The 26,935-nt window shown below is 45.6% G+C and overlaps 1 protein-coding gene across 1 annotated transcript in view; it reads left to right on the plus strand.

Annotated features, from left to right (window-relative positions):
• The first annotated feature begins 1,777 nt into the window (after positions 1-1,777).
• The window catches only part of FOXO3 (forkhead box O3), a 123,545-nt gene continuing 98,387 nt past the window's right edge, over positions 1,778-26,935 (plus strand). Inside the window, exons 1-2 of the mRNA XM_040627604.1 lie at positions 1,778-2,830; positions 3,918-4,671. Of these exons, the coding sequence (XP_040483538.1) occupies positions 4,054-4,671 (618 nt within the window). The 5' untranslated portion in view covers positions 1,778-2,830; positions 3,918-4,053. The remainder of the gene's footprint in view (positions 2,831-3,917; positions 4,672-26,935) is intronic.

Raw genomic sequence — 26,935 nt, forward strand, 5'->3', positions numbered from 1 at the left:
GAAAAGCTGAACAAGACTCCCAGTAATATGCCCAAAGCCCCGCCCCCCCATATGCACTTTGCAGCCCTGATCCACCCCTCCCACCTCCTGTGGACACCTGCAGTTCAGTGCTGTGGTCGTATATCAACGTCCACATTGCCATGCTATAAACCAAAAGCAAACTCAGGGCTTCTCAGAAGGGCAGGCCCACAATGAGAGGAGAGGAGCAGCAAGCACAGGAGCAACCCCAGGAAGCAGTCAGAGCCCCCTTTCCCAGAGTTCCCTTCCGAAGACAAGCCGGGGTAGCAAAAGCGTTGTATTTGGCAGAGCTGTATGCCCCAGTGACGGGCGCATAAAGGGCTGGGGACATTCTGAACAAGGTAGCGAGGTCACAAGCTACGCAAGGTGATAACAGTCTACCTCGCGGCCAGGGTGTAGTGTGCCAGGGAATATGTGAGCGTGTGAAATTGGCTCTGGAACCTGTGGCCGCGGAGCCCGGCCTCGTGCGGCCTCCAGGGCGAAGTGAAGTTGGTGGCTTTGTTCCCGGAATGTGAATGAGGGAGCCGAAGCCGGGCTAAAAGAAGGCAGCTTTCCGCGGCAGGAACTCGACATCTCCGTGGAGGCTTTGGCAGCGCGCGAAACTCGCTATCAGGCTCCCCGGTCCCAGCCAGCCAGTGCGCTGGAAGCCCGCAGTGGGGACAGCCTGGCTGGCCCGTGAGCTGAGCCCGGAGAGGCCGTGGCGCGGGCCTGCCGCGTCCCCCAGCCAGCGCGGGCGGCCCCACGCGTCCGCCACTCAGCCGCGCGGCCAGCACAACATTCCATTTAAAAATAACACCCACGTGCGCTGGTAAACAAGCGCGCGCGGCTACCGTGCCGCGCGCCCCGGGCGAGCCAGTGCGGCGCGCGCCCGCCCTCCTCCCGCACGTGTCTGCCGGCTCCGCCCGCGCCGCTCCTGCGTTACTCACTCTCCTCCCCCTCGGACGGCTGCGCACCGCCCCGAAGCCCCGAGTCCTGCTGCTCCAGGGCCCTAGCGTCCCCGCACTCTGCCAGGCACGCTCCGCAGGGTGCTCTCCAACTTTCCTCCCCGACACCGCCACAACGCGGCAGGACCCATCGCCCCAGGTCGGCTCCCCTTCTCTCCTCCCCTGTCTTCTCAAGTCCCCCTCCTTTGAACTCTTCCCTCAGCGCGCGAAGGATTGGCTTCTGGGTTGCCCTCTCTTTCTCCTCTCCTCCCTCCCTTCCTTTCTTCCTTAGAATTTTACTCGATTGTTTATTATTTGCTGGGGGGCGGGGGCGGGGGGCGGAGAGGGGTGTCTGGGGCCTGGAGACTGGTGGCCACGGCCAGTCAGCGCGCGGCGTGGTTTGACGAGTAGGCGGCTCAGCGAATGGGGACGCGGCGCAGAGCTCTCCGGTCACGCGCGTGTGGATACAATGACATCATCTGTTTGTACGCGTCGAACTAGCTTGGTGCAGGGGCGGGGCCGCACGTAAGTTGAGTGACGGGCCCTGCGCAAAGCCCGGAGCCTGGAGTCCGCTGGGTGGGCGGACTCCTGAGTACCCTGGGTTGGACCTTTTTGTGTATTGGGTTGTTGAGGAGCGAGCTCTAGATTCTGAGCTCTCTCCAGTGACTTAGGAGGATTTAAGAAAAAAGGGAGAAAAAAAGATATTTATGAACCAAAGTGAATAGACTTTTGGTGTGCGTGTCGCATGGAGTGCATTCTTAGTGCACAAACGAACAATTTAGGCACCGATAGGATAAGGACTTGAGAAGATGTTTCTCTAAACCTAAAGAAGTATCTTTTTAAAAAACTCAAAAATGCACAAGTAGCCATTCTGGAGTCATTTACAGGCTAGAAACAAATTATTTCCCATTCATAATTGTTCAAAATCTGCTCGTGCGTTTAGGAATGGGGGATAATTTGCATTTCTTCTGAGTTAGTTACACTTCTACCCTCATTTGCCACGAAATCCGTGAAAAGTGAAACAACACTGCGGCGAGCGTCCTAGGTAAGAGACTTTGCTGCAAACCTCTCGGTGCCTGATCAAATCTGAAGGCATCAGTTTATCGAAGTCCTGTAAGGCACCAACATCTTCGCTTGTCAGTATTTCCACGCCGTGGTAATCCTTGCGATCTGCGGTCAGCATCTTATCGCGGGTGTTATCTGGTGTCCGATTCTAACCGGGAACCGGACACCAGGGCCGGCCCAGAGCCTGGCGGACGGACGCGCCCGCCGGGGACCCCCGGTACCAGGCGCCCTGCCCGAGTCTGAGAGACCACGCGACTGCGCTCGTGGAACGTTTGGGGCTCTGCTCTCCGCCTCCCTCTTCTGCTAGGCCAGCGCCGCGCTTTGTTGTCGTTGAGGCCCTCGAGAGGGAGGAGGAGCCCGGCGGGGACGGCTGCGGGAGCCCGCCTAGTCCCGGCCCGCGGCGCGCTCCCTGACACCCACGCCCGCAGTCCCGCGGAGCCTGGCCGCGCAGGCGCGCGCGCGCGAGCCCACATATACACACACACACGCACACGCACACACACGCACGCACACAGCACACCCGGGCCCGCCGCCCAGCCCTCCCTCTGGGCGGGGACCCGCCCGCCCGCCGTCAGCCTAGGTTGAGGCACCCTGCGTGTGTCTATAACTTTGTGCTGCTGCCGCGGCCGCCCTGCTCGTGGAAGGGAGGAGGAGGAATGTGGAAGGCGGCGGCGCGCAGGCTGACAGGCGTTTCCTCAGGCGGGCTGCGGCGGCGGCCGGAGCGCCTCTCCTTCGCCGAGGTTGCGCGCCCCCTCCTCGCCGTGCCCCGGGCCCGCGCGGAATTGTGCGTCCTCCCCCCTCGTCCCTGAAGGGAAGGAACTGAGGTAGGCGCCGGAGCTGTGCAGCGGGGCGGTCGCCTTCCCGGTGACTCCGGATCTGCTTCCGAGCTGGGCCAGGCGCTTCCCTTTTCCCTCCCCGTGACTCGGTGTGCGCGCCCCCCTTCCCTCCCGTTAGTGTTTTTAAAGGACTTGAGTGAAGGGGTAAAACTGTCAAGATGGCAGCAGCGGGAGCAAGGAGGTGATGAACGTGCTGGTCCGGGTTTTCTGGCAGCCCGGGAGACTTGGCGCTTCCTGACCTGTTGGAAGATTTATGTTCCGACTTGCCCCCTCCCCCCGTGCTTTACTGGGAAGGGGGTGGTGGGTACAACGCCCGCGAGCAAATAAACCACACAAAACCCCAAAGTGGTCGTTCCTGCTTGGCTCGACCCTTTGCAAACACCCGCCGAGCTGCTTGCCCCTCTGCTTCCCGTCTTGTCTTTTTTCTGGAAGTGACAAGAGCCCGTCCGCGCTCGGACCCACGTTCGTCCTCCTGGCCCGCGGGCGAAGAGGGGAGAAGGTGGCTGCCCGCGCCGTCCCCGGACTCGGGCCCCCTCGGCGGGGAGAAGGGAGTACAAGGGGGCGCGGAGGCGGCAGGGCCGGGGACGAGGAGAAGAGCGGAAGACGCCACAGACTTTGGCTACGGCGCCGCGGGAAGCACTTGAGCGGGCCCGAGCGAAACATAAACAAACGCACGCCCGCTCGGGCTCCGACCGCGGCTCGGCTGCGCCAGCTTTGGCCGCTGCCCGCTTTAAAGGCGCGGCCCGTGCCCCTCCCCCCGCCCCCGCCCCTCCCCCTTCTTCCCCGCCCAGCCACCTAGCCCAGGAGAGACCTGCAGATCTGGCGGCCCCGGCGGCAGGGGGAGGGGGCTGCCCCGTGCGAGCCCGTCGATTCGCTCCTGACTCCCCCGCGGCCTGGCCAGGGGGCGGTGTCTGCTGCGCCAGGTTCGCGGGACGCAAGTCTCCAGGTCTGCCTGTTTCTGGGAGGCGGGCGCCGTGCGGCCGGGAAGCGGCGGCGACGGGCGCGGAGTCGCCGAGGACTGGGCTCCAGACCGGGATAACCAACTCTCCTTCTCTCTTCTCTCGTGCTTCCCCAGGCGGCGGCAGTAGCGGCAGCGGCTCTCGGGAGCCCGAGCCTTCGCGGCGCCCCCGTCCCTCCCCCGCCGCACCCCGCCCCGGCGCGAGAGGAGAGCGCGAGAGCCCGAGCCGCGGGCGGGCGGGCGGGCGGCGAAGATGGCAGAGGCACCGGCCTCTCCGGCCCCGCTCTCTCCGCTCGAAGTGGAGCTGGACCCGGAGTTCGAGCCCCAGAGCCGGCCGCGCTCCTGTACGTGGCCCCTGCAGAGGCCAGAGCTCCAGGGGAGCCCGGCCAAGCCCTCGGGGGAGACGGCCGCCGATTCTATGATCCCCGAAGAGGAGGACGATGAAGACGACGAGGACGGCAGCGGTAGGGCTGGCTCGGCCATGGCGATCGGCGGCGGCGGGAGCGGCACCCTGGGCTCCGGGCTGCTCCTTGAAGACTCGGCCCGGCTGCTGGCTCCCGGAGGACAGGACTCCGGGTCCGGGCCAGCCCCCGCGGCGGGCGCGCTGAGCGGGGGGACGCAGACGCCGCTGCAGCCTCAGCAGCCACTGCCGCCGCCGCAGCCGGGGGCGGCTGGGGGCTCCGGGCAGCCGAGGAAATGCTCGTCGCGGCGGAACGCCTGGGGGAACCTGTCCTACGCCGACCTGATCACTCGCGCCATCGAGAGCTCGCCGGACAAACGGCTCACTCTGTCCCAGATCTACGAGTGGATGGTGCGCTGCGTGCCCTACTTCAAGGATAAGGGCGACAGCAACAGCTCTGCGGGGTGGAAGGTGCGTACCCACCTCGGGCGGGCGGCCGGACCCGCCGGGCCTCCTGCGCAGTGCGAGACGTGCCTTCGATTCATCGGAGCGCGCCTGCGGGCGCTGGGGAGAGGGGTTGGCATCTAGAGCCTCCGCTGTGAGGTTTCGGGGGATCTCTGTGACCCCCAGAGTAGGGGAAACCTAGGGTCGGCCGCGGAGGGTGGGGCGGGGAAAGGAGGTTTCCGGGGAAGCCTCAGGGCATGGCCAGGTGAGGAGAGGGGGCAAGGGATACCGGCGAGGGAAGGACTGGCGGACAGGAGTGCATTTGCTGGATTCCTGGGACAGCACGGAGGAGGTAGGTCTGCGGCCAACTTCGAAGTAGAAATCACCGTAGTGGGGATGCGGGGAGGGCTCTGCGGATGGAATGAGAGGATGTGGGGGAGTGTTTGGGTCTCGGTGCCCAGAGGAGGGGTTGGATTTGTGGTTTCCAGTTGGTCACAGGAGTATGGTCGTTGTCACTAACTGGATGAAAACCCATGCGTCGAAGTTTCTGGCTTGTGGATGTTAGTTCCCACAGGCACACCGATCCCATTAGAAAAAGCAGTGGTTGTAAACCTTTTTCTGGCTGGCTGTCTTTCCTTGCCTGTGTTGACACCTTTATTCCTTAGAGATGTTTCTCCAGTAAACCTGCCGCGGAACTTGAGATGTTCTGAGCCCTGGAACGGGCCAGCCCTGCCACCTCAAGGCGGACTAGCCACACCTGCTGCTTCTGTTGAGGCCTGGACTCTGGCGCTGTTTGAGGCCGGGTCCAGGTGTGGAGGACTGAGGCCTGGAGCTTCACCTAGGCCTTTGGGAGGGAGGTGTGGTGTCAGGGCTGGGCCGTAATGGCTTCTACCTGTAAGTGAACCAGAAGAGAGGCTCTCTACTGTTCCTTTTCAGCCTCTTGGGGCACTGGACACGTGGTAGGGAGAGAGGTGTGGAAAGGCCTATGATGTAATGACTTCCTGCAGTTGGGCATCCAAACAGATTAACTCCTGTGCCCCTGCTGGGCTGCTGATACCCAGCTGCTTTGCTCTTCCTGGCACCTCATCCTCCTGGCCTCTTTCCCCAAGACATGAATGTGTCAGTACCAGGCAGAGGAGTCCTGTACAGTCGGAGATACATATGGCTTATCGGTTGCTTCTATTTGTTAGATTTTTTTTTTTTAATTAGGTAGTTCCTTCCTCATTCAGTCCTTTCCTTGAATGTCTTTGGGGAGCCCTGTATCTTCCTGGGTTCCAGTAGGTGTATACATTAAGAACAGTTTAATCTTGGTGGAGAACTGGAGCACTGGAGAGGAAATCTCTTTGTGAAAAAACTAAAGAATTTAGTATGTTGAGTTTTAATTTGCTTTAAAAAAAAAAAACCCTTGCAAACAAAGTATCTTTTTTAAAAAATTTTTTATGGCTGGTATTGGAGAGGATTTGTTGAGATACTTTAAAAGCAAAACGTATGCTTTGAAATTATTCCACATATCTGTCTCATTTCCTTTAACAAATGCTGACATTATGAATCTTACATTTGATTTAATTTTACAGCTTTGCAAAGGAATGCCAGTTGTGTGATATGAGGACCATTTCCAGAAAGCTTGAGAGTGAATTCCGTTTCAAAGCAGTGCTACTGTGATATCTTAAAACTAAGTTTCTAAGTGAATAGCAAGGGTTAATCTCAGGGTATAGTGTCAGGAAGGGGTGAGTTTCAGGATCTAAGAAAATGGATATAGGGGTTTGGAATATTTTTCAAATTTCTCAACTTGAAATTAGTCCTGTATATTTTGAGTTTGGTGCAGAGAATCTGCTAACTTTTAGCTTAAATAATTAATGTTGGAAGGGTTTTTACTTTTCCTTTGATTTTTAAGTTTACACAAGTAGTTTAATCCCACAAGTAACATCTCTAGTTATTGTAGTTAAAGATAGTAATGGTTTAATAGCATTTGATTTTTTTTTTTTTTTAAAGATCTAGGTGAGAAAGTAGTATTACCAAAAGTAGCTATGAATTGTGATTCGGTTAATTATATTTTCATGTAGTTGCAGGACTTGCAATAGAGATTTTGGGCCTAGTCCTAAAATTTGTGGTTTTATGTCCTTAACCTTTTTTTTTTTGGTCTCGTGGTTTCTTTTTCCTTCTCTGCTATCTCATTTCTCTCTCTCTCTCTCTTTTTTTTTTTGGTTGAAGTATAGTCAACACACAATGTTAAATTAGTTTCCGTTTCATCTCTCTTTAAAACTTATGAAATACTGTAAATTGAAATTCAGGTCTTAATATGTCTAATACAGGACATAAAGTAAAATATTTATATATTTTATGTAAATAGAATTATTTTTGCTTTGAGATTTTACATTAGTTCTATTTCTGAGTATCACATGATAGCTAATCCTTGAAGACTATGGGGATATAATTTAGTTAAAGAGTTTTTGTAAGATGATCTTCATCAAAAGATGCATCCATGCAGGAACTTCCAAATCTTTGATGATGGAGAAAGCCCTTTGAAACTGGGGCTGGTTTCATATTCCGATTATGACTAATAGCCAACCTTTTTTTGTGCTTGTGGTTTAGTGGGGGTGGAAGAAGAGGGAAAAGGGAGAGGTCAGGAGCTAATTGTGACCCATTTCCATGCGTCCAAGTTTCAGGAGTCGATTCCTATCATGATTAGTCATTTTGAGAGCGTGCGTGTGCATTTAAACCACACTGCTTTCATTCTGAGTTATGCATTAGGGTTTTTAACTTCTAAAAATGTCTAGAATTCAGGTTAACCTCTCTTAGTCCTGTGAGCACATAGGTACAGTATGCAGGGTTTAGGCCTTACTTTTGTGGCTTTTTGGGCTATTGCATTATGAGATCCTGTCATCAGAATTATCACCCTAAAATTAGAGAATAAAAGAATTAGGAAAGAGGCCTTGGAGATCAGGATTAGGACTAGTGGTTTGAAGCGCTGGTTGCATATTTGGATCACCGTGGGAGCTTTTAAAAACTAACAATACCTGGAGAATCGGTTTTAATTGGGTGGGTCTGGGGCTTAGCATTGGTGTTTATTTTATTTTTTTAAGTTTCTCAGGTGATTCTGATGTACAGCCAGGATGAGGTTTGCTGAGATAGTTCAACTCCTTTATTTTATAGGTGAAGAACCTGCTTCTTAAGGACTTCTCTAAGATGACGCAGCTAGTTAGAGAAGTAATTAGCTGTAGTTCTGGAGATCTTTAAATTGACCATTTTTTTGAGGGTTTTTTACTAAGTAACAAGTAGTCTTACATAAGTAGAAGATGCTTTCCTGAAAAGCATATTTGCCTCTCAGTTTAAAAATGTCTTGGTTATTAGTTCAGCATCAGAAAGACAGATGAATATTGATGGAGGTTGATTGAGTTTGTCCCATTTGTATAGCATTCACTGTCTATCAGTACAGGTACTTAGGAACTGTGAAGTGATGAAGGTGGCAGAAAAGATAGCCTTTTAACAAAAGAAGGAAGTTCTTGGTTCACTTAGGTTTGTAAGATACATATTGTGCCAGAGAGAAAGGTGTTGGCTATTTCACAGGTTCCCTTACCTCAGGCATTAAAGTAGAAATGAATAATCAGTTGTGGTTAAGAGGGGAAAAGGTTACATTTCCTTTAATTCGGATTAAGCTTACTTGCACTGCACCACCCCTAATTAAACTGCTATGTTCTCTTGGTTCCTCCTGTTGTGGGACAGACCTCTAGGATTCCAGGGTTTACCTGTTAAGGCCTATTTATCGCTATTCATGTCCTCACACCCACACACCTGCTTTTCACAGGGGATTAGGATATGATTACATTAGGCAGCCATGAGTTTCTGTGCTGTTTCTCACAATTTCACAAATGTAGGATCTTGTGCGTATGACGACTTCTCCTGCTGTGGAGGATAATTCTGCAAACGACGACGTCTTCTTTCATGTGAGATGTGTGCTCTTGCAGCTTCTCCCCAGGGTAAAAAGATGAGGGCCCACCTGCCACATGATGCTTGTTGATGTTCTCGTTCTTTAGATTAATGCATCCAGTTCCTTCCCAGCATACTGTATTAAGAAAATATTATTTTATCTGCAACTTTCATGTTTAAAAATATGTTCTTAAAATTTCAGAATGACAAAGTTGTGATAATTCCACGTTGGCTTGTAATTTTGGCCTCAGTCACCTTTTGGAGTAACTCACCAAAGGGCCGGTTCTGGTCGTGTGTGAGGAATACGTCTTCTGCTTGGCCCATGTTGCCAAAATGCTGTTTTGTAATTTCCTTTGGCAGTACTCTTTGTCAGTGATTCTCAACGAATATACTTCCTCTTCCTACAGCAGCAGTACACTAGGGGGACTGTTTTTCCTCTTTTTCAAAGCTGTGTCATCGACGTATGAAGTGAAGAAATTGGCCCTTTTAAACTTTGATCTGTGAGCCCTATGTAGCAGAGAGACTCTTTAAAAAAGAAGCTAAGTGTTTGTTTTGATATGTTTATCTCCTTCTTAGAAAATGAAATGAAACTATGCAGGCTTATTTTTAGGAGATTTTAGGAGGGTTCTATTTTAAGAGAATGACACCATAGAAGAACATCTTGTAGTTAACTTTTTAATACGTGTGATTCTTACTTAAAACCTGCAAGGTACTTTTATTTGGAAAATTAATGAAGAGTCCTTGTCCCACTGAAAAGTCATTTATTTGGTCTGGAAAAAGTTTAGCAAACACCGTCCATCCAAAGATCTTCATAAAAATGCAAAGGTAAGACTGTTTCAGTCTGTGTGCTCTGGCAGGGTACCCTGCTTACCGTACCATTGCTTATCAGATTAGATTCCCAGGGCTAGAGAGAATATGGAATTTATTTTGTTTTCCTATCTTACCCATCTTGCCTGTGGGGAACAGACTCGATCCTATTCTCGACTCCTCATTTTTCTCCTGACCTTTTCCTGTATCACAAGTCCTGAAGAGCCACTTTGGCTTTTTGCTGTTATGAAAGGAGCTCAGAATGACATATATAGGTGGGTTTTTATCTCTGTATCCCTGTATCTCTGTAGTTTAGATACATGTGGATTAGGGTCAGTGGACATTATAGCTGGTGTACAGTAAGTGACTACAGATTAGAAAGAGAAAACCTTTTTACTTATTTTCATGACATGCCATTTTATTCATCAAATACTTATGAGAGGCGTACCGTTCACAGGGCATTCTGCTGGGTCTCAGGGATATAGTAGTAGCACGAGGCAGAGGAGGTCCCCGTTCACAGGCTTTAGGTTCTGTTGGAGGAAGAAAACAGAAAATAAACGTGCAAATCTGTTCTGTGAACTTGTCATTGTCTTTGCCTTTTTTCACGTCTGTACTTCTGCTTTCCTCGATACTTCAGCCCTCTGTGGAGAAGTTATTGGCAAAAGGCAAAGTTGATGTTGAACTCTGGCTTGGAGCTGGTGTTTAATTCTCTGCAGATCATTTTCAGCTTGCTTTGGAGATGCGGGGCCACTCTAGCATGGCTCCTGTAGTTTGGGTTTGTTTGGGAGAAGCTGGGGCTTTTCCGGGCCATCTGGATTAGAGCACACCTGTGGTCCTAGCCTGATCTGGGGTCTCCAGTTCTGTTTTGTGGGGCCTGGTGATAGGACTGGCCTCCGTCTGGAGTGGAGGTGGAGCCTTGATACAGCTGACTCATCCACATTGCTTCTTGCTTCAAATTTAGAACGAAAAGAGGTTTTAGAGATCATCTAACTACTTCATTTTACAGGTGAGGAAGCAGGACAAGAGCATGTGAGTGACTGGCTCAGGAGCCTACAGCCAGCAGAGATGGAGCTAAGAGTGTGTCCGCGCGAGCCTTGGGCAACAGTGTTCTGTACTGTCTGCTGTTAACCATTGTGGTTTCACAGCTGTTCGTGTCAGTGCCTCCATTTCTGCAAACTCTTACTTCATTTGCTCGCCTCTGCTTCCCCTCCTCCCTCCTTAGGCTGGCTCATGCTAGAGAAGCTGCGTTGCTTTTTTAGCATTCCCCATCAGTGTTCTCAGCTCACCTTGCTGAAAAAGCCATCTGTCTTAAGCCCACCACACCCTACCATGCCCAGCCCTGACTCCCACCTATTTCTTTTGTCATTTTTCTGTGACTCCTGTATATTCCCAAGGACAGGGTAAGAGCCTCCAAAACATGGAATGTGTCTACCAGACAAAAACATTTCTGATACTTGGAGCTGTTCTTGGAATCATTATGTCCTTAGCCCATAAAGATAGCCTTGTTCTGGGACTCTGACACTGAAAGGAGATGATGTGATTTGGGACTAAGGTGACATCATGTGTACAGTCTCTTGGATACTTACAGCTATGAAGTCTTGGACCTCCTAGCATTAACGTTGATGGGATATAGTGTAATCATGAAAGGATTCTCTGCTGTCCAACGCATTTCTTGCAGGTCTTGTTTCCTAGTGTTAGCAGTCCCTGAAAACTTCATTAGTGCCAGTCACTACTCATCATAGAAACTGAGAAAAACCTCGATCTAGGAATGACTTCATTTAGAGAAAGTTGAAATCAAGTCTGTTTTCCGTGTGTGTACCCCACTGATGCTGCATCAGTATGCCCTGTCTAAAAATAGTCACCATAGGATTGTTCGGCCTAAAGTTCACTTATGCGCTTCTTACAGGAGCAGAGCTGTTGTGTAAAACTAAGTTGTCCATGATGTTCTGCATTTGGAGACAGAAGTCCCAGATATAAAACTTGAAGTTTTATTTCCATGGATTGGAAAATAGAAGTCACATATGAAGAAGGAAGAGACGGCAAGCACTCTCTGAGATGGATCTTTTCAAAGCCAGTCTGTAGCTCTTCCGCTCAGTATCTTTTTTTTTTTTTTTTTAAGATTTTATTTATTTATTTGACAGAGAGACAGCCAGCGAGAGAGGGAACACAAGCAGGGGGAGTGAGAGAGGAAGAAGCAGGCTCATAGCAGAGGAGCCCGATGTGGGGCTCGATCCCAGAACGCCGGGATCACGCCCTGAGCCGAAGGCAGACGCTTAACCGCTGTGCCACCCAGGCGCCCCCAGACTCAGTATCTTTAACGGTTTTATTCTTAACCGAACAACCTTCATTTCTTAGTGTCATGATTTCCCCAGTTGGAAAAAGAAGTACGGTAGCAGGCATCCATATTGTGATGTATCACTCCTTCTTGATAAAACACAAGTGTATGATTGGTGCATGTTTCAAGCTGGGCTTTTCCAGAGAGTGTGTCTTTCACTTTCTACTCAGACTTTTTTTTTTTTTTTTTTTTTTAGATTTTAATCTTGGGACTTTTCCTTTGCAGTTTGTCAGTTACTATTATGGGATAACATTAAGTGAAATGGACTAACTTCCCCTATGGGCTCTGGTCCTTGCAGTAATTTGCTACTCTAGTGATTGCCTATGATGAAGAAGGCAGGTTATCTTCTAGGGGCTCACCATGCCTGGGTGTCCACATGCACCGTAGTCCTCCAGTGGAGAGGTGCGCACAGAGCAAGGAAGAGTTCTGGCACACTTGTAGGGGGCAAGGCCGGTGCAAGAAGGAACTTCCTCTGCAAACAAATGGAATGCATTAGCTTTCCTTTGGAGTAAACCTATAATCCAACAGAGATGGCTTTGCAGTTTTTAGTAGTTGTTTGGAATTTCTTATTTCTTAAAAGACCTTTGCGCGCGCACGTGTGTGTGTGTTGAGGGAGAATCCACATCATATCTTTCATTGTGTTTTAGATGTCTAGTGAAATTAATAACTTGTCTCCTGAAGCCTTAGATAATTTACTTTAAATTCAGAGCCAGCAGAGGGAGTACACAAGTCTTTAAGCTCATCTCAAGTATTTTTTTCCCCAGAAAGCTGAAATAATACCTTGATTAAAATAAAAAGAACTGTGATATTATAGTGCTTTCCTGTAGGTTTATATCCTTATTAGAAAAGGATAATTTGGGGAGGGGGCTGTTAAAAACCTAAGGTAATTTTTTTTTTAAAGGAAACCTTGGTCTTCTGAGACTCATGGTCTATTTTCCATCCCCAAACAGTTAAATGAAAGTACTTTTTACTGAAAAATATCCTTCCCTGTCTTTCATCTTTTTTGCTGTTCCATTCCTGATGATATGTACGAGTGTTTATACCTAATACCAGATTTTTCAGAGTATGTCAATTGTCTGGGCCAGTGGAATGTTGTTTTTTAGTGCTATTTTGAATGGGACTCTGTGTGTGTGTGTGTGTGTGTGTGTGTGTGTGTGTGTGTGTGAGAGAGAGAGAGAGAGAGAGAAGATTTTATTTGAGAGAGAGCACACACGTGTGAGTTTGGGGGACAGAGGGAGAGAATCTTTCAAGCAGACTCCCCGCTGTGGGTGGAGCCCATCTTGGGGCTCCATCCCGAGATCCATGAGATCATGACCTTAGCCGAAACCAAGAGTTGGTTGCCCAGCTGACTGAGCCACCCAGGCGCCCTTGAATGGGACTTCTGATATTTTCCAAGACTTCAGTTTCCCACAGGTGAGAGAAAGGCAAAAGGTACATTATCTCTAATTCAGATTGGAAGTAATCCGCTGGTGAATTTGAATTTGAATTTTGAATTTTGAATATAACTTTGAATTTTTTTTTATATTTCTGTAATGCTGTGATTTATCATCTCCTTTCACTTTGCCTCATATTTTGGTGGTAGTGGTTTATTTTTTAAAAGATTTATTTATTGGGGCGCCTGGGTAGCGCAGTCGTTAAAGCGTCTGCCTTCGGCTCAGGGCGTGATCCTGGCGTACCGGGATCGAGTCCCACATCAGGCTCCTCCGCTGGGAGCCTGCTTCTTCCCCTCCCACTCCCCCTGCTGTGTTCCCTCTCTCACTGGCTGTCTCTCTGTCACATAAATAAATAAAATCTTTAAAAAAAAAAAAAAAAAAAAGATTTATTTATTTATTTGAGAGAGGGTGAGAGAGCTTGTGTGTGCCCGTGTGCCTGCACGTGGTGATGGGGAGGGGCAAAGGGAGAGGGAGAGAGAAACCGAAGCAGACTCCATGGGGATTGAGAAGTCCCATCTCACGACTGGGAGATCAGGACCTCAGCCCATACCGAGTCGGAAGCTTAACCAACTCGGCCACCCAGGCGCCCCATTGTGGTGGTTTATTTTAATTTGGGAGTTGTAGTGGGCTGAATGGTGACCTCCCAAATTCCTGTTCATCTGGAACCTCTAAATGTGACCTTATTTGAAAATAGGGTCTTTTAAGGGGTGATTAGTTAAAATTAAGTTATATTGGATTTAGGCAGGCCCTAAACCCAATGACTAGTGTCCTTATAAGGAGAGGAGAGGACAGTTAGATGCTGAGAGGCCTGCATGAAGACTGAGGCAAAGGTTGGAGTGGTGTGGTTCCTAGCCAAGAGCACTGGGCATTGCTGGGAGCCACTTGAAGTTAGGAAGAGGCGAGGCCAGGAAGGCCCCCCCCCCCCCGCCCCCGGCAGCCTTTAGAGGGAGAATGGCCCTGCTGACACCTTGATTTTGTACTTCTAGCCTCTAGCACTATGAGAAACTAAATTTTTGTTGTTTGAAGACCCTGAATTTGGTAATTTGTTGTGGTAGCCTTAGAAAACAAACACAAGAGCGTAGAGATGGAAGAGAGGGACAGGCAGGGTTGCAGATAGAGGAGAAGAATACAGAGTTTTATTTATTTTATTATTGAGATATAATTGACATATCACATTGGTTTCTGGTATATAACATACTGATTCAGTTTTTATGTATGTCACAAAATGTTCAGCACAGTAAGCCTACTTAAGTTAACATCCATCAGTGTGCATAGTTACAGATTTCTTTTTTCTTGTAATTAGAACTTTTAAGATCTAGTCTCTTATTTGATAACTGGAAGCTTGTACCTTTGACAACTTTTATCCATTCTGTCCGCCCCCCTCCAATTTTTTATTTAGATTAAAATGTTAACCATTCATAGGCTGCCTTATGGTAGTTTAAATTTCTACTTCATCCTGCTGTGTGGGACAGAAGGGAGGCATGAAGTCACCTGATTTCCCAGTTAGAACTACTAGAACTTGTTCCTTCCATTTCTTTTCTTTTCTTTTCTTTTCTTTTCTTTTTTAACAAAGATTTATTTTTAAAGATTTTATTTGTTTGAGAGAGAAAGAGCAAGCAAGCGAGAGAGCACAAACGGGGAGTGGCAGAGGGAGAGTTCTCCGGAGCCTGAAGCGGGGCCAGGGATCATGACCTGAGCCGAAGGCAGACCAACTGAGCCATCCAAGGCACCCCTGTTCCTCCCATTTCTAATGTGTCGTGGGCTCCCCTTCATACCCTCCTTCCCCCCCCCCCCTTATTGAATTTATTTCTTGGTCTATTTCTTGAGGCTGGTGGAATGGCTGTACTTGGGGAGTGTGGGCTTGAGGTTTACACTGAAGCCCATGAGTTCTGGCTGAGAGCTTTGGTCTAGAACAACCAGTCTTTGAGGGGAGAGAGGAGTCTAGGGTCCTCAGCAGAAGGATAGTGTTGAAGAAGAATCCTTTCTTCCCTGTCAGGACTTGAGAGGATGGAACCCTATCAGGTTCATTGCCATTGGTTTTGGTAGTAAGGCTAAGCCAGAATCTCTCTGAAGGAGCCCCTTCAGCTCCGCCCGTGCTTGGTTCAGGGACTTTCAAAGACTCAAACCTGAGGCTTCAGGCTAATGTCTCCTCTGTGTACATTTATGTCCAAAAAACCAGCCATCCTGATGAAGCATAGAACGCAGAGTGGTTGTCCTCATAGAAGTAGCAGCCGACCTATAGTATTGGTATAAGAATAGATGAACAATGTAGATAGTACCAAAATAGATCCATATATTTGGTTGCTTGATTTATATCCAACAGAGCAAATGATGTTGAAGAAATACATCAAGACATTGCATCAAGTAATTTGATATCTATAATGGGGGAAAAAAAATGAACTTGATACCTGTCTTACACAATTTGGTGTGATTGACACCACTTCGTTCATAGACATAACTGCGTAAAGAAAAGAAAATCTTAAAAAAAAAAAAAGTATCAGCAGATATTTTCTAGGTACCTAGTAGGTGTTTGGGTTGAATTGTTCTGAAGTATTTAGGAATCAGAATTACACTGTTTAATCTTATATTTCAAAAGATATTTTTGTGAATGGGAGCCAGGATGATTTTTACAATAAAAAGGAGTCTACACAACCACATTTTCAGGCCTAGGTATAATAATAATTATAATAATAGTAGCTATGATTTATCGAGCACTAAGCGCCAAATGCTTAGCTAGGTTTTTACATCTAATGTTGATCTTGCATGATCGACATTTCAGTGTAAATCCCAATTTAAAGACCAGGAAGTGGCTTAAGGAACTTATTTGGGATCAGACTCGGGTTTCTTTGACTCTGGAACTTTTGCCTTTTCTGCTATGTTCTGCTGCCTCCTGGAGTGCGGGTGGGACTTTGGGTGGGGGGTGTACAACAATAAAATTAAATACCTGCCATTTCATTTATTTCTATTATTTATTTGGTGGGGAAGGTTGAGTTTTTATTTTTTTTTTAATTTAGGTAAATTTGACATATAACATTAACTTCGGGTGTATAACAATGATTCAGTACTTGTATATATTGCAAAATGATCACCACAAAAAGTTTAGTTAACCTCCATCAGTACACATAGTTACAGAATTTTTTTTCTTGCAGTGAGAATTTTTAAGGTTTAGTCTTCTGGCAACTTTCAAACCTGCAGTACAGCATTATTACCTCTAGTCACCATGCTATATTTTCCATCCCCGTGACTTATTATAACTTGAAGGTTTGTACTTTTAGAAAACAGCTGCCATTTTAAAAGTTGCTATGTGCCACACCTTTGCGTATATTACCACTAATCCTCATAGTAATCCTCCGGAATACTGTCTTGAATGCATGTTTTCCGAGCTGTGGCTGACTGAGGTAACACCTCTCCGTGTGCTGCTGGGGGAGTGGACTGGACCCATGTGTTCTGCTCCTTTCCTTGATTTTATTAGCTAATAACTTAAGAATTGAGTCTGTGCCTGGCTTTTAGTGGGAGAGTAGAAGTGGCTTAAGTATTCTGTCAAAAACCTGTTGGTTTGGAGTTTCTCATTTCTGATAGGTCACTTCATCACATGGCCATGGTTTACTCTGGGTCAGATACAAAGTGTACTATTTAGTACGAATAGAGTGATACATAGTGTGTAGAAATCTTTTGGGTTGGGCTGTTATCTCTGACAAATTTCTGCTTTGGGAAAACAGGATATCTGTGCTTCTGTTATATTGTAGGCTTCAGATAGGTAGATGAATGAAGACAAGACCACCAAGAAAAATGGATTTCGGGGGAAAAAACTTATATAAGAAGTTCCTGGCAGAAGTTTGGCTGCTGAATCAGATCTCATAACTAAAGGTATTAAAATTGTGAGGTGGTTGAGTCTTTGCAATGCAGTTATTGTCGGGTTTAAAGGCAGGTTGCCAAGGTAGAGACAGACAGTGTTGCATAATGGAAGGTGCTGGCCAGGTTAAAGTGTTTATCTCTACTGAAAAGTTTACTGCTTTTATCTTCAAGGTAGAGAGATGTATGGGTAGGACCTAAAATGATGGTTTTAATTGGCCAGGGAAATGGAGTACACATGTGCCCTAAGATAAAACATGGCTAGCAGAATACTAATCCTATGTGTGTTGGAAGAAACTTCGTAACTCTCAGTTTCATAGTAAAGATAGGTGAGTAGTGTCTGGATAGTGTCCAGAAGATAGACTGAAACACTGTGATAAATGTGGAGCAGACAAAATGGTTCTGCCTGATAACTGAATATAGCCAGGGTTCTGGGGAGGGTGATGGGCCTGGAGGCAGTTACCGGAGAAGGTGGCAGTGGCCACAGTGGACTTTTAAAGGTACAACCCTGGATATAAACCTGAAGTTTATGGAGGGCGTAAAATTATATCCAGTAGAACTTATTAGATGTCTCCTTGAAAACTGGTACTATTTTAAAAAGATCAAGTGGATAGTTGAGTCATTAATTCACATAATTCAAATCTCAAACTGCTTTTAGGCTGAAATGTCCTAATAATTGATTTTTAAAATGATATTTCTTTCATCATAAATTATCTAGATAATTGCCTCAGTTCCATATTTCATATTAAGCTCAGCTGAGTGATGTTTAACGCTTCCTGCTGAATTCCTCTTCTTTAAGTTTTAATTTTAATATTTTTAAAAGTTTGATCCATTTTAATTTTTTCTAATACTGTAGTGGTTTTATAAAGTAAAACTCTTTCTCTAGATCTCTCCGTTAGACTTATCCGTCTCATAAATTAAAAAAAAAATTTTTTTTACCTAATTTAAAACTCAGGGTTGGTGTGGATCTAGAGTTTTTACCTTACAAGGTAGCTGTCCTGGGACTTCGTGCCAGCATTTATTTCCAAATCAAGGATTTGTTTTAATCTCACCCTCCATACATTTGCATCTATTTTTTTTTAAAGATTTTATTTATTTGAGAGAGTGTAGGAGAGAGAGAGCAGGAGCAGGGGGAGGGGGAGGGGCAGAGGAGGAAGCAGACTCCCTGCTGAGCAGGGAGCCCCACGTGGGGCTTGATCCCAGGACCTCGGGATCATGACCCCAGTGGAAGGCAGCCACTTAAATGAGGGAGCCACCCAGGAGCCCCATTTGCATCCTTTTTTTTCTTTTTATTAAAGATTTATTTATTTATTTTTAGAGAGTACGCAAGTGTGCCTGGGCATACAAGCAGGGGGAGGGGCAGAGGGAGAGAGAGAATCCCAAGCAGACTCCTTGCTGAACTTGGAACCCAGGCGACCCACGGCTTGATCTCAGGACCCTAAGATCCTGACCTGACCTGAAATCAAGAGTCTGATGCTCAACCAACTGAGCCACCCAGGCACCCCCATACATTTGCATCCTTGTATTTGGTACCCTTTTTTTTTTTTAATCCCCCAGTTGGTAGAATGAGAAGGGATGTATCTTTATTCACTAGTTTTCAGTACAGTCTCATTAACAGCATTAATTTACCATGTATGCATATACCCATCTTGCAAATAAACGGACCACAGGCTAAATTTTCAATAAGATAACTTTTAAAAAAGTAAACATGGAAACTTTGAGCCCAAACATTCTTAATTTGTTTAAAAGAGTAATGAGCAGTTAGATTAGGTGTACCATTTGTGTAACACTGAGAAGCCTGGAATGGGCTTATGAAAATTGTGGGCCTGATTATTTTAAGGTTGTCTTCGAGCCGATTCCAGGGTGAGTGTGCTTGCTTTGGCGCACTTAGGTTCTTAAGCTCCTGATAGATAACTTCCTAGGTGAGCTAGTATACTGTTTCTTGAAATTAGTGGCCTAGATCAGGCCTTCTATCTCCAACCCTGTCCAATAAAGATAAGCTTACAGCCTTCTGTTTGAATAGATGCATGTCCTCTGCTGAACTGAATTATCTAAAGCAGCCCTATTAGTCTTTTCCCTTTCCAAGAAAGAGCCTTATTTCAGGCTGAAAGTGTATGTGTTCTGGGCCATACTTTTGGCTTTGCCACGTTCAACCTTCATGTTAGTTGCTAAGGTGAAGTTTGGTGCTTTGACCATAGGTATCATTTCGTAGGGTGTTCTTTGGGAGGAGGGGAGAGATTTAGTCTGATACTCTCATAAAATCAGAATGCTTTGAGTTAATTTGTGGGTAATCAGTACTGAATAAGTGAAGTATCATATTAAATTAGGAAAGTTAACTTGTGGTGGTGAAAACTATGCCTTCTAAATTGATTTTAAAATAATTACTTAACAAATGGATGTTTTTAATAAAAAATTATACTTTTCATTTTTAAGATACATATTTATCCACATCTTAGTTTTCTAATCAAATCAAAAACTGTAAATTGATGAATTGGTTTTAACTGTTAACACAATGGAAATACATCTGAGTTTTTTTCTCTGGGTTCCCAGTGTTTGACCTGTTTGTGTGAGCAGAGGTCATTCTCACCTGATGTCTGTCTGTGTTACCTGTTCTGAGATTCTCTGCTCTGTTGACTGTCAGTGCTGTGTTCTGTTTTGGGTTCATCATTCTGCCTTAAACAGGATCATAAAGCTTCAAACATTTTTTTCCAGCTTGTTACCTCATGCATCTATGCTAGTCAAGAAGGAAGAGAAGAAAATAACTCGGTTTTATCATCTGAATCATATGATTTTACAACTTTGAAAACTCCTTTGTCAGTGTGGTTACTGGGAAGATAATTTCAGTTATCAAGTGCTCTGAGTTATTTCAATTTCCTTCCTCTTGCCTCTCCTTTAAAATTTTTTTAAAAATTTTTGTTCAGGGTAGTAAATTTTCTGGCACATCATTTCAAAGTTGAACCTTTAGATGATTTGTTTGTGAGAAATTAAAGCTGTTTGCCTCAAGTCCCTAGTTACTAACACTTCTAAAAAAAAAAAAAAGTACATTTTGTTAAAAGGGTTTACTGATATGTCCTTTGGACTGTTACCAAGTCTTTGACAAATGTGGGCAGTTCCTTGGTCATGCGGCCATTTCTGATTTTTTAACGTGAAACAGCCAACAATGCTGTTGATTTTTAGATCAGTCTCAGAAACTCAGAGCCTCAGTTTTACCTGTTGTCATCCCCAGCTGCTCTCCCATTCCTTTCCATTTCCTTTGATGTCATTAGACATTATGTAAAGGGGACTCACTGCCCTTCTTCTCTTTTTCCTATCCACCTACTGTCTGTGATCTTTCTCCTACATCAGTGGTTTTCAACCTTGGCCACATTTGAGAATCACCCAGTAGAGTGAGAAGGGATGTATCTTTATTCACTAGTTTTCAGTACAGTCTCATTAACAGCATTAATTTACCATGTATGCATATACCCATCTTGCAAATAAGTTTGAGCCCAAACATTCTTAATTTGTTTAAAAGAGTAATGGGGGAGTAATTCTTAATTTGTTTAAAAGAGTAATGGGGAGCTTGGAAAAAAACCTGTGTCTAGGTCCCATCCTAAAACAATTAGGTTAGAATCTCTAGGTATGGGGTTTGGGCATCTATATTTTTTGAAGCTCTCTGGAGGTTATAGTATACAGTTAGGTCTGAGAACCATTCTCTTAGAGAAATGAGATTTTGGCAGTGAAAGTTATCAACTATTTTAGAATTGATTTTTAGACCTATTTCTATCCTCTCCTCCATGGGAAGATTACCAAGTAGAATTTGCTCCCTGGAAGCTCTGTATAAAAAGGAGTGCTGTCTAGTTGGGCTCTAAAAGAACAGTAGGTTTCTAAGACAAGCGCATCATTATTTAACTGTGTTTAACTAGGATTTCCTCCTCTACTTACTTTTATATAAATGAATATGGTTTCTTTAACATATCCAACTCCCACCTATTTTTCTAGTTTGCACTGGACCCTAGTTAACACATTTTAAAGTTTTCAGGAATTTGTAAAAAGAGATGGTGCATGAGTCACAGTGGTTGAAATCATTGCATGAGACTTGAACACTGAGACACATAAATTTACTGTCCTTCCTTTGTGCACCCTAGCCTGATACACACAGGGGATCTACCATATTCTGATGCATTAAGTTAGTGGTTGTCAAAGTGTGGTCTCCAAAGCAGCAGCAGCAGCTTCACCTAGGAACTTGGAAATGCAGATTCTTGGGCTGAGCTCAGACATACTGAGTCGGAAACCCTGGACCCAGCAATCTGTGTTGTAACAAGGCCTCCAGGTAATTCTGCAAGCTGAAGTTTGGGAACCACTGCTTAGGTCATTTGCTAAGACTGGAATTCCTCTGGTGACAGATTGGGAGTCAAAAATCAAAATTCTCATGCCATCTTGGCTCCAGAATCCTGACAAGAGTGGGAAAAGATGAACGGCCATCTCATGGTGGTATCTGTTGAAATGTAACAAAGATCTTAGCCCCTTGGGTATTCTAGACTTGCCACAGATCGTGGATGCCGTGTAGCCTTCTGTACAGGGCAAGGACGCCAGCCTCCCTCCTGGATGGCCATACTGAAGCATCTGCTCAGGTACACAGACGATGCCAGGTGTTCATCCTGGTGCATGTATTATGTTCAAAGGATTTGTATTGAGGTTGGATTCTTGGTGTTTTGTGATCTTTTCCCCTGGTTTGTTTTGGTCTTTTGGGAATGTTCTTAAGTTTTAAGACTAGTATCAGACAGGGGAGTAGTCGCAGTGACTCATCCACAGACCAACGTGGGACATGTGGGAGAAAGATAAGATTAAAATGTGCTGGGTGTAATCGGTGCGGAGGGTGAGTGAAGCGAAGAGGAAAGTGATGCAGCTCTTATGAAGAGGTCAGAGGCGACGCTGTGGTGAGGAGATGGAATCCATGTTGGCTCAGAGTCCTCAAAGGCGCACAGCCTCTCCCACAAGGTGAAGCCAGGTAAAAATCAAAACAAGTTATTCCTGCTGTCAGTATCATTGGATTCTGTAGTCCATTAAGCTGGGCCTCATGATCAGCCATATCAAACATAGCTGATGGCTTTAGGAATATAAATAGTGCAAAGAACAGTGGGTTGGCCAGACTTGTAAGTTCATTTCAGGACCTCTTAGCAGCTGCTTCAGAATGCTGCCTGAGATTCATAAATACTCTTATATCTGACACATTAAAAAAAAACAACAACAACATAGGAATAGTTTGGATTACAAATTCTTCTTCTGTTAGTAGTGTACCTTTTCCTTCATGAAGCTCTATCCAAGACAACCGGGCTTGGATGCTAAGCTTCAGAGGGGCAATGATCTGAGGTGTCTCCCTGGGAATGGGGAGGCCAGAGAAGTTTCTTTTCTCACATTCACCAAGATTCTTGAGAAGGATCAAGAAGGCAGGTTCAGGTGTTGAGGTATCAGAAAGTTCATGCGGTGGTGGAGAAAGCTGCATCGAGAGACTCCGTGTCTGGGGCCAACATTTGGAGGATGTCCTAAATGTGCCATGAACAGTGTAAGCAACATTCAGAGTTGGACTCCAGGAGATTGCTAGGGTCTTTCTAAGATCAGAAGTCAGTCAGATGCAGCTGGTGGGATGCTTCCCAAAACTGTCACTGCTCACAGATGAAATGTGTGTTAATTCGCTTCCATTTTGGTTTTCCAAAAGGATGGGTCATTGCTTCCATATTTGGGGGGCAGGGAAAGAGGCGTATCTTGAAAAAAATCTGGCATCAAGGATGCATTTACAGAGGAGTAAAGTGCCTTAAGGAGTAGTCAGGCTCATAAGAAAAAGCCTGCCTGGCAGCAGTCTAGAAGTCTTGGCTCCCAGCCCAAGGATCAGAGGGATCTGAGTCCTTGGCTCCTGTGGCCCAGATCTGAAGATGGTAATAAGGGACATCTGTCTGCTTGACCCCTCTTTTAAAATCCCCTCCAGGAGGCTGTAGAGGAGGCCTTTGGTTTTGAGAAGAAGGTCCCTGTGCCCTGACTTCTACATGCTGCTGAAATGGGGAGAGTTGTCACTGACGCTGGAAAGCTTTTATCCCCTCCCCGCGAAAAGGGCGAGAGCCACTGTATCTTCAGTCTGTATTGGTGCGAATTGGAGTGATATGTGCAGTCTCAGCCTTAGGTGTAGCCATCATTTTCATGGCTGTAACTAAAAGTGGCTATTAATTGAACATTTATTATGTGCCAGATGCTGCTAAGAGCTTTGTGCATATTAGCTCTTCCTCTTTACAGATGAGGAAACTGAGGTACAGGTTGGTTAAGTGATTTGCCTAAGACTATATGGTTGGCAAGTGATAGAGGTGACGTACCTGCATGAGTATGTCTCTACTTTGACTAAATAAACTCTAAAATCAATGATTTAGCTACATTTTAGGGATTTTGATTTTATAATACTACCTGAGACCTCACTGGGCTGTTATCCTTATCACATCTCTCACTGGGTTTAAGAGTAGAGAAAGGAGGGGAGTTTGCATGATCTTGTGTTAAAATTAAAACAGATGTGCTCTCCAGGCCAGTCTTTCAGAGCCCATGAAGAATAGACTTGAGTGTGAGGTTGTAGACAAGCATTCACATTGAACCCCACAGACTTTTTTTTTTTTTTAAGACTTGCACTCCTGTGAAATGTAATAATTCCTAAGGAGAGGACTCTGCAAACTGCCTATTTTCTCCAGCCTGCAAAGCAGATGTAAGTGATATTCCAGGAAGGGTGACCCAGGTCCTATTTTGCAGATCGAGAAATGAGACACAGAGATGCTTTGACTCTGAACCACATCTAAACTTCCCTTGAGGACTGCTTTTTCTCTCCCTCTCCCCCAGGCAAGTGGAAGCAGCCTCATTGTGTTCCACCACCTGGTGAACAGCTACCTCTGTGTGGCCTGGCTTCGGAAGCCAGTGGATCATTTAGATCTAGCTTTCCTTCTTTTCTTGGATCTTTTTCACACTTCGAGCCCCAGGATATTGTGTGTGGTGGTTTAAGAAGGTGACTGAAGTAAGCAGGTGTTGAATGATGGAAGCATCAGGAGGAGGAGGCTAAGTTGTAGTGGACATGGGTGATTACTTGATTGGCAAAGAGAGATCTAGGAGCATGGGTGATGGCCCAGTAAAAATACCTTGGCAGAAGCTGGAGGGAGGGTAGTAGTTGTGTCGATTGTGAAGAAATATTAGGACCAATGGCTCGGCTTAGGACAGTTAAGCCATTATGTAATTTCTACAAAGAACATTATCAACACATACATACTCTCACTTAAGTGATATGAATACATTTTATGATTAAAATGTAGACCATTGCTGTCAGTCTGTCACGGAACCATGGAGACTCCTTTGGGGAGAAAAGGGAACCATAGCAGTTCTTGTTCTGAAAGGAAAAAGAGGAAGGCAAAGTTATTTGTGGTTCTGGGATGGTAAAAAAGTAATAATGTTCTGTGCTTTGGTAGTGTCTTTCAGGGAGTTCAGAATTCTGGATAATTTTTTCTTTGTCGAAGTGGGAGAGGCATTCTGTCTGTAAACCAAATCTCCCAAAGTCCCTGGTGTTTGAGGGGCAGAGGAATGAGAGGAATAGGAAACTTTGTGTGTGCCGTCTCTTTCCCATTATCACCCTGTCAATGAAAAATGATCTCGACTTGCTGCCAAGACTTTGTTAAAAGAACTTGGTTGTCTGGTATTTCTCATCTGCATGAAAAATAAAGTGTCTCCATTTTTTCCTGAGATTAATGATAAAATTTCTCAATACTTTAAAATATAGGCTGCACACTCTCTTAGAAAAAGCCCTAAAAGCAATCGAGGCTATTTTTTGAATACTTACTACACAAACAGAGCTTTCACTGTCATATAGAGACAAAATATTTTCCTTTCACTTTTAACCCCCATGGAAAAAAGGAGAAATCAGCCTTCTTTGGTTTGGCGTAGACTATATTGACTAGCTGCTTAAGCAAGTGCCTACCAGCTGCTCTTAGATTAGAGGGGCCATCCTAAACATCTTGTTTTCCAGATGTGGGAAGCAGGCCCAGTGGTCTCGTGACGTGCCCTAGAACTCGTGAGTGGAAGTGAGGGTGAAGCATGTGCTAAGAAGTCCAGGATTCCCAGTCCTGTGTTACAGTGGGAGACAGCTTTTCATCTAAGAAGTTGCGTGGAAATCTTTTTATCTCATTATAAGAACTCAGAAACATCTCTTTCTCAGTCATTGACTGATATTTTTAAAAGAGGTTGGACTTTTTTAAATGAAAATTTTGCATTCTACATGTAAACAGAAATGCCCTGAAAGACCTAAAAGAAAATAAAGGAGCTGTTTGTAAAGTCATGCATTTACCGTATTTAATACCTTTCAGTTAGGCTTTTGTCATATAGATGTAAGTGACTCTTCTAGAAGATATTAAGGGGTGAGGTTCTTTTCTTTTTTGAGGAGACAGTTTTCAGGGCAGACTTAACATCGGGTTTCTCTTACCTCCTGTGCATCAAGGTGGGAAAGCCAAGTCTAACCCAGAAAAAATAGTGCAGTAGGTCAGTCCATTGTTACTCACTACCTGTGTTAGGTGTAACTGGCCTTACTCCTGACCCTCGGTGCCTAGACCACCCTTCTTGGCGGCCCCACTTTATGTACCTGCCATTGCTCTGTCCATCTTGCCTGTCTGTTTCCTAAGGGATTTTCCAGGGGGAGGACTGGAAGCAAATTAATGCTAAATTAATGATGGAACCTCTGACTTCCAGAGCTAAAGGCTTTGGATGTCATCTGGTTTATCCCTTTATTTTCTGGATGAGGAAATTAGAATGAGAGATGTAAAGGAGCCTACCTGAAAGTGCATAGTTTGGCCACTCTTAGTTTTGAGCTGCCTAGTGGTCACCATAGTCACCACCACTCTTATGGAGGACAACCTGCCCGACTGCCTCATGAGGGTCTGTGAGCGTGCCTGCACCTGCCTGGACATGTTCCATTACACCATTACATTATTCTCTAGGGAGGAACAAGACTTTTTATTTCACTGTGTCCAGTGTGGAGGCATTCTTTGGAAGTGCACCTGTGAGAGGAATTCTTAAGTGGCCAGATGTTGCCTTATTAATCTCCAGACCTTGAAGAATGACTAATTGGTGGTAGCCCCTATAATCCAGAGTGATGGTGCCTGAATTTTCTCAATGGTTGTGTGAGGGTTATAACTTGGGGTAAGAGTTCCACTGCATATGTTCCCAAGAATAAATGACTTTGTGCCAGAGAAGTGAGCACAGTTAGCTGGGTCAGGGTCTTTGTCAGCAGTTTGCTGCAAGGGAAATTTGCAATTGCACCAGGCTTGATGCTGGACGAGCCATATATTAAATGGTGTTTGGTAGACTTAGATATCTAGTGTTGGAAATTAAGTCCCCAGAGCAGCTTTCTGTAATATTAAAGTCTGATTGATATGCTAAGCTCTTTGGTAGGCATTGAAGAAATTTGGTAGTCTTTGAAATGAACAATTTCTTTGGCACTGAGAGCAAAAGTGCCACTTATGATGTTAACAGGAGATTTCAGTCTTGACACTGATCCTTGAAAGGTTTATGGCAGATGGGATTTCTAATGGTGAATTAATGGAATTTCTGTGGTGAATTAATCTATATGTCCTTTAAAGGTGAAATAAAATATGGCAATTTATCTGAGTCAAACTCCTGTAAACAAAGTTTTTTTGTTAACACAAGTGAGTGGATGTTCTGGTCCCTTGGCAGTGGGTTGGTGGCCGGGTTGCTGGCTTCTATAGCCAGGGCTAGGGTCTAGGCCCAACTCCAGGGCCCACATGATGTGATCATTTGGGGACAGGGCATGGGCGCGTGCTGCCTGTGCCACAGCCATGATTATTTATTCATCTGACTTATTCATCTGCTTTCATTCAGCAAATGTATTGATGTGTTGAAGATCAAGATAGATGTAGAAGTAGGTGTG

The sequence above is a fragment of the Ursus maritimus genome, unplaced genomic scaffold, assembly GCF_017311325.1.
Source record: "Ursus maritimus isolate PB19 unplaced genomic scaffold, ASM1731132v1 scaffold_13, whole genome shotgun sequence".
In the NCBI taxonomy this organism is placed as follows: Eukaryota; Metazoa; Chordata; class Mammalia; order Carnivora; family Ursidae; genus Ursus; species Ursus maritimus.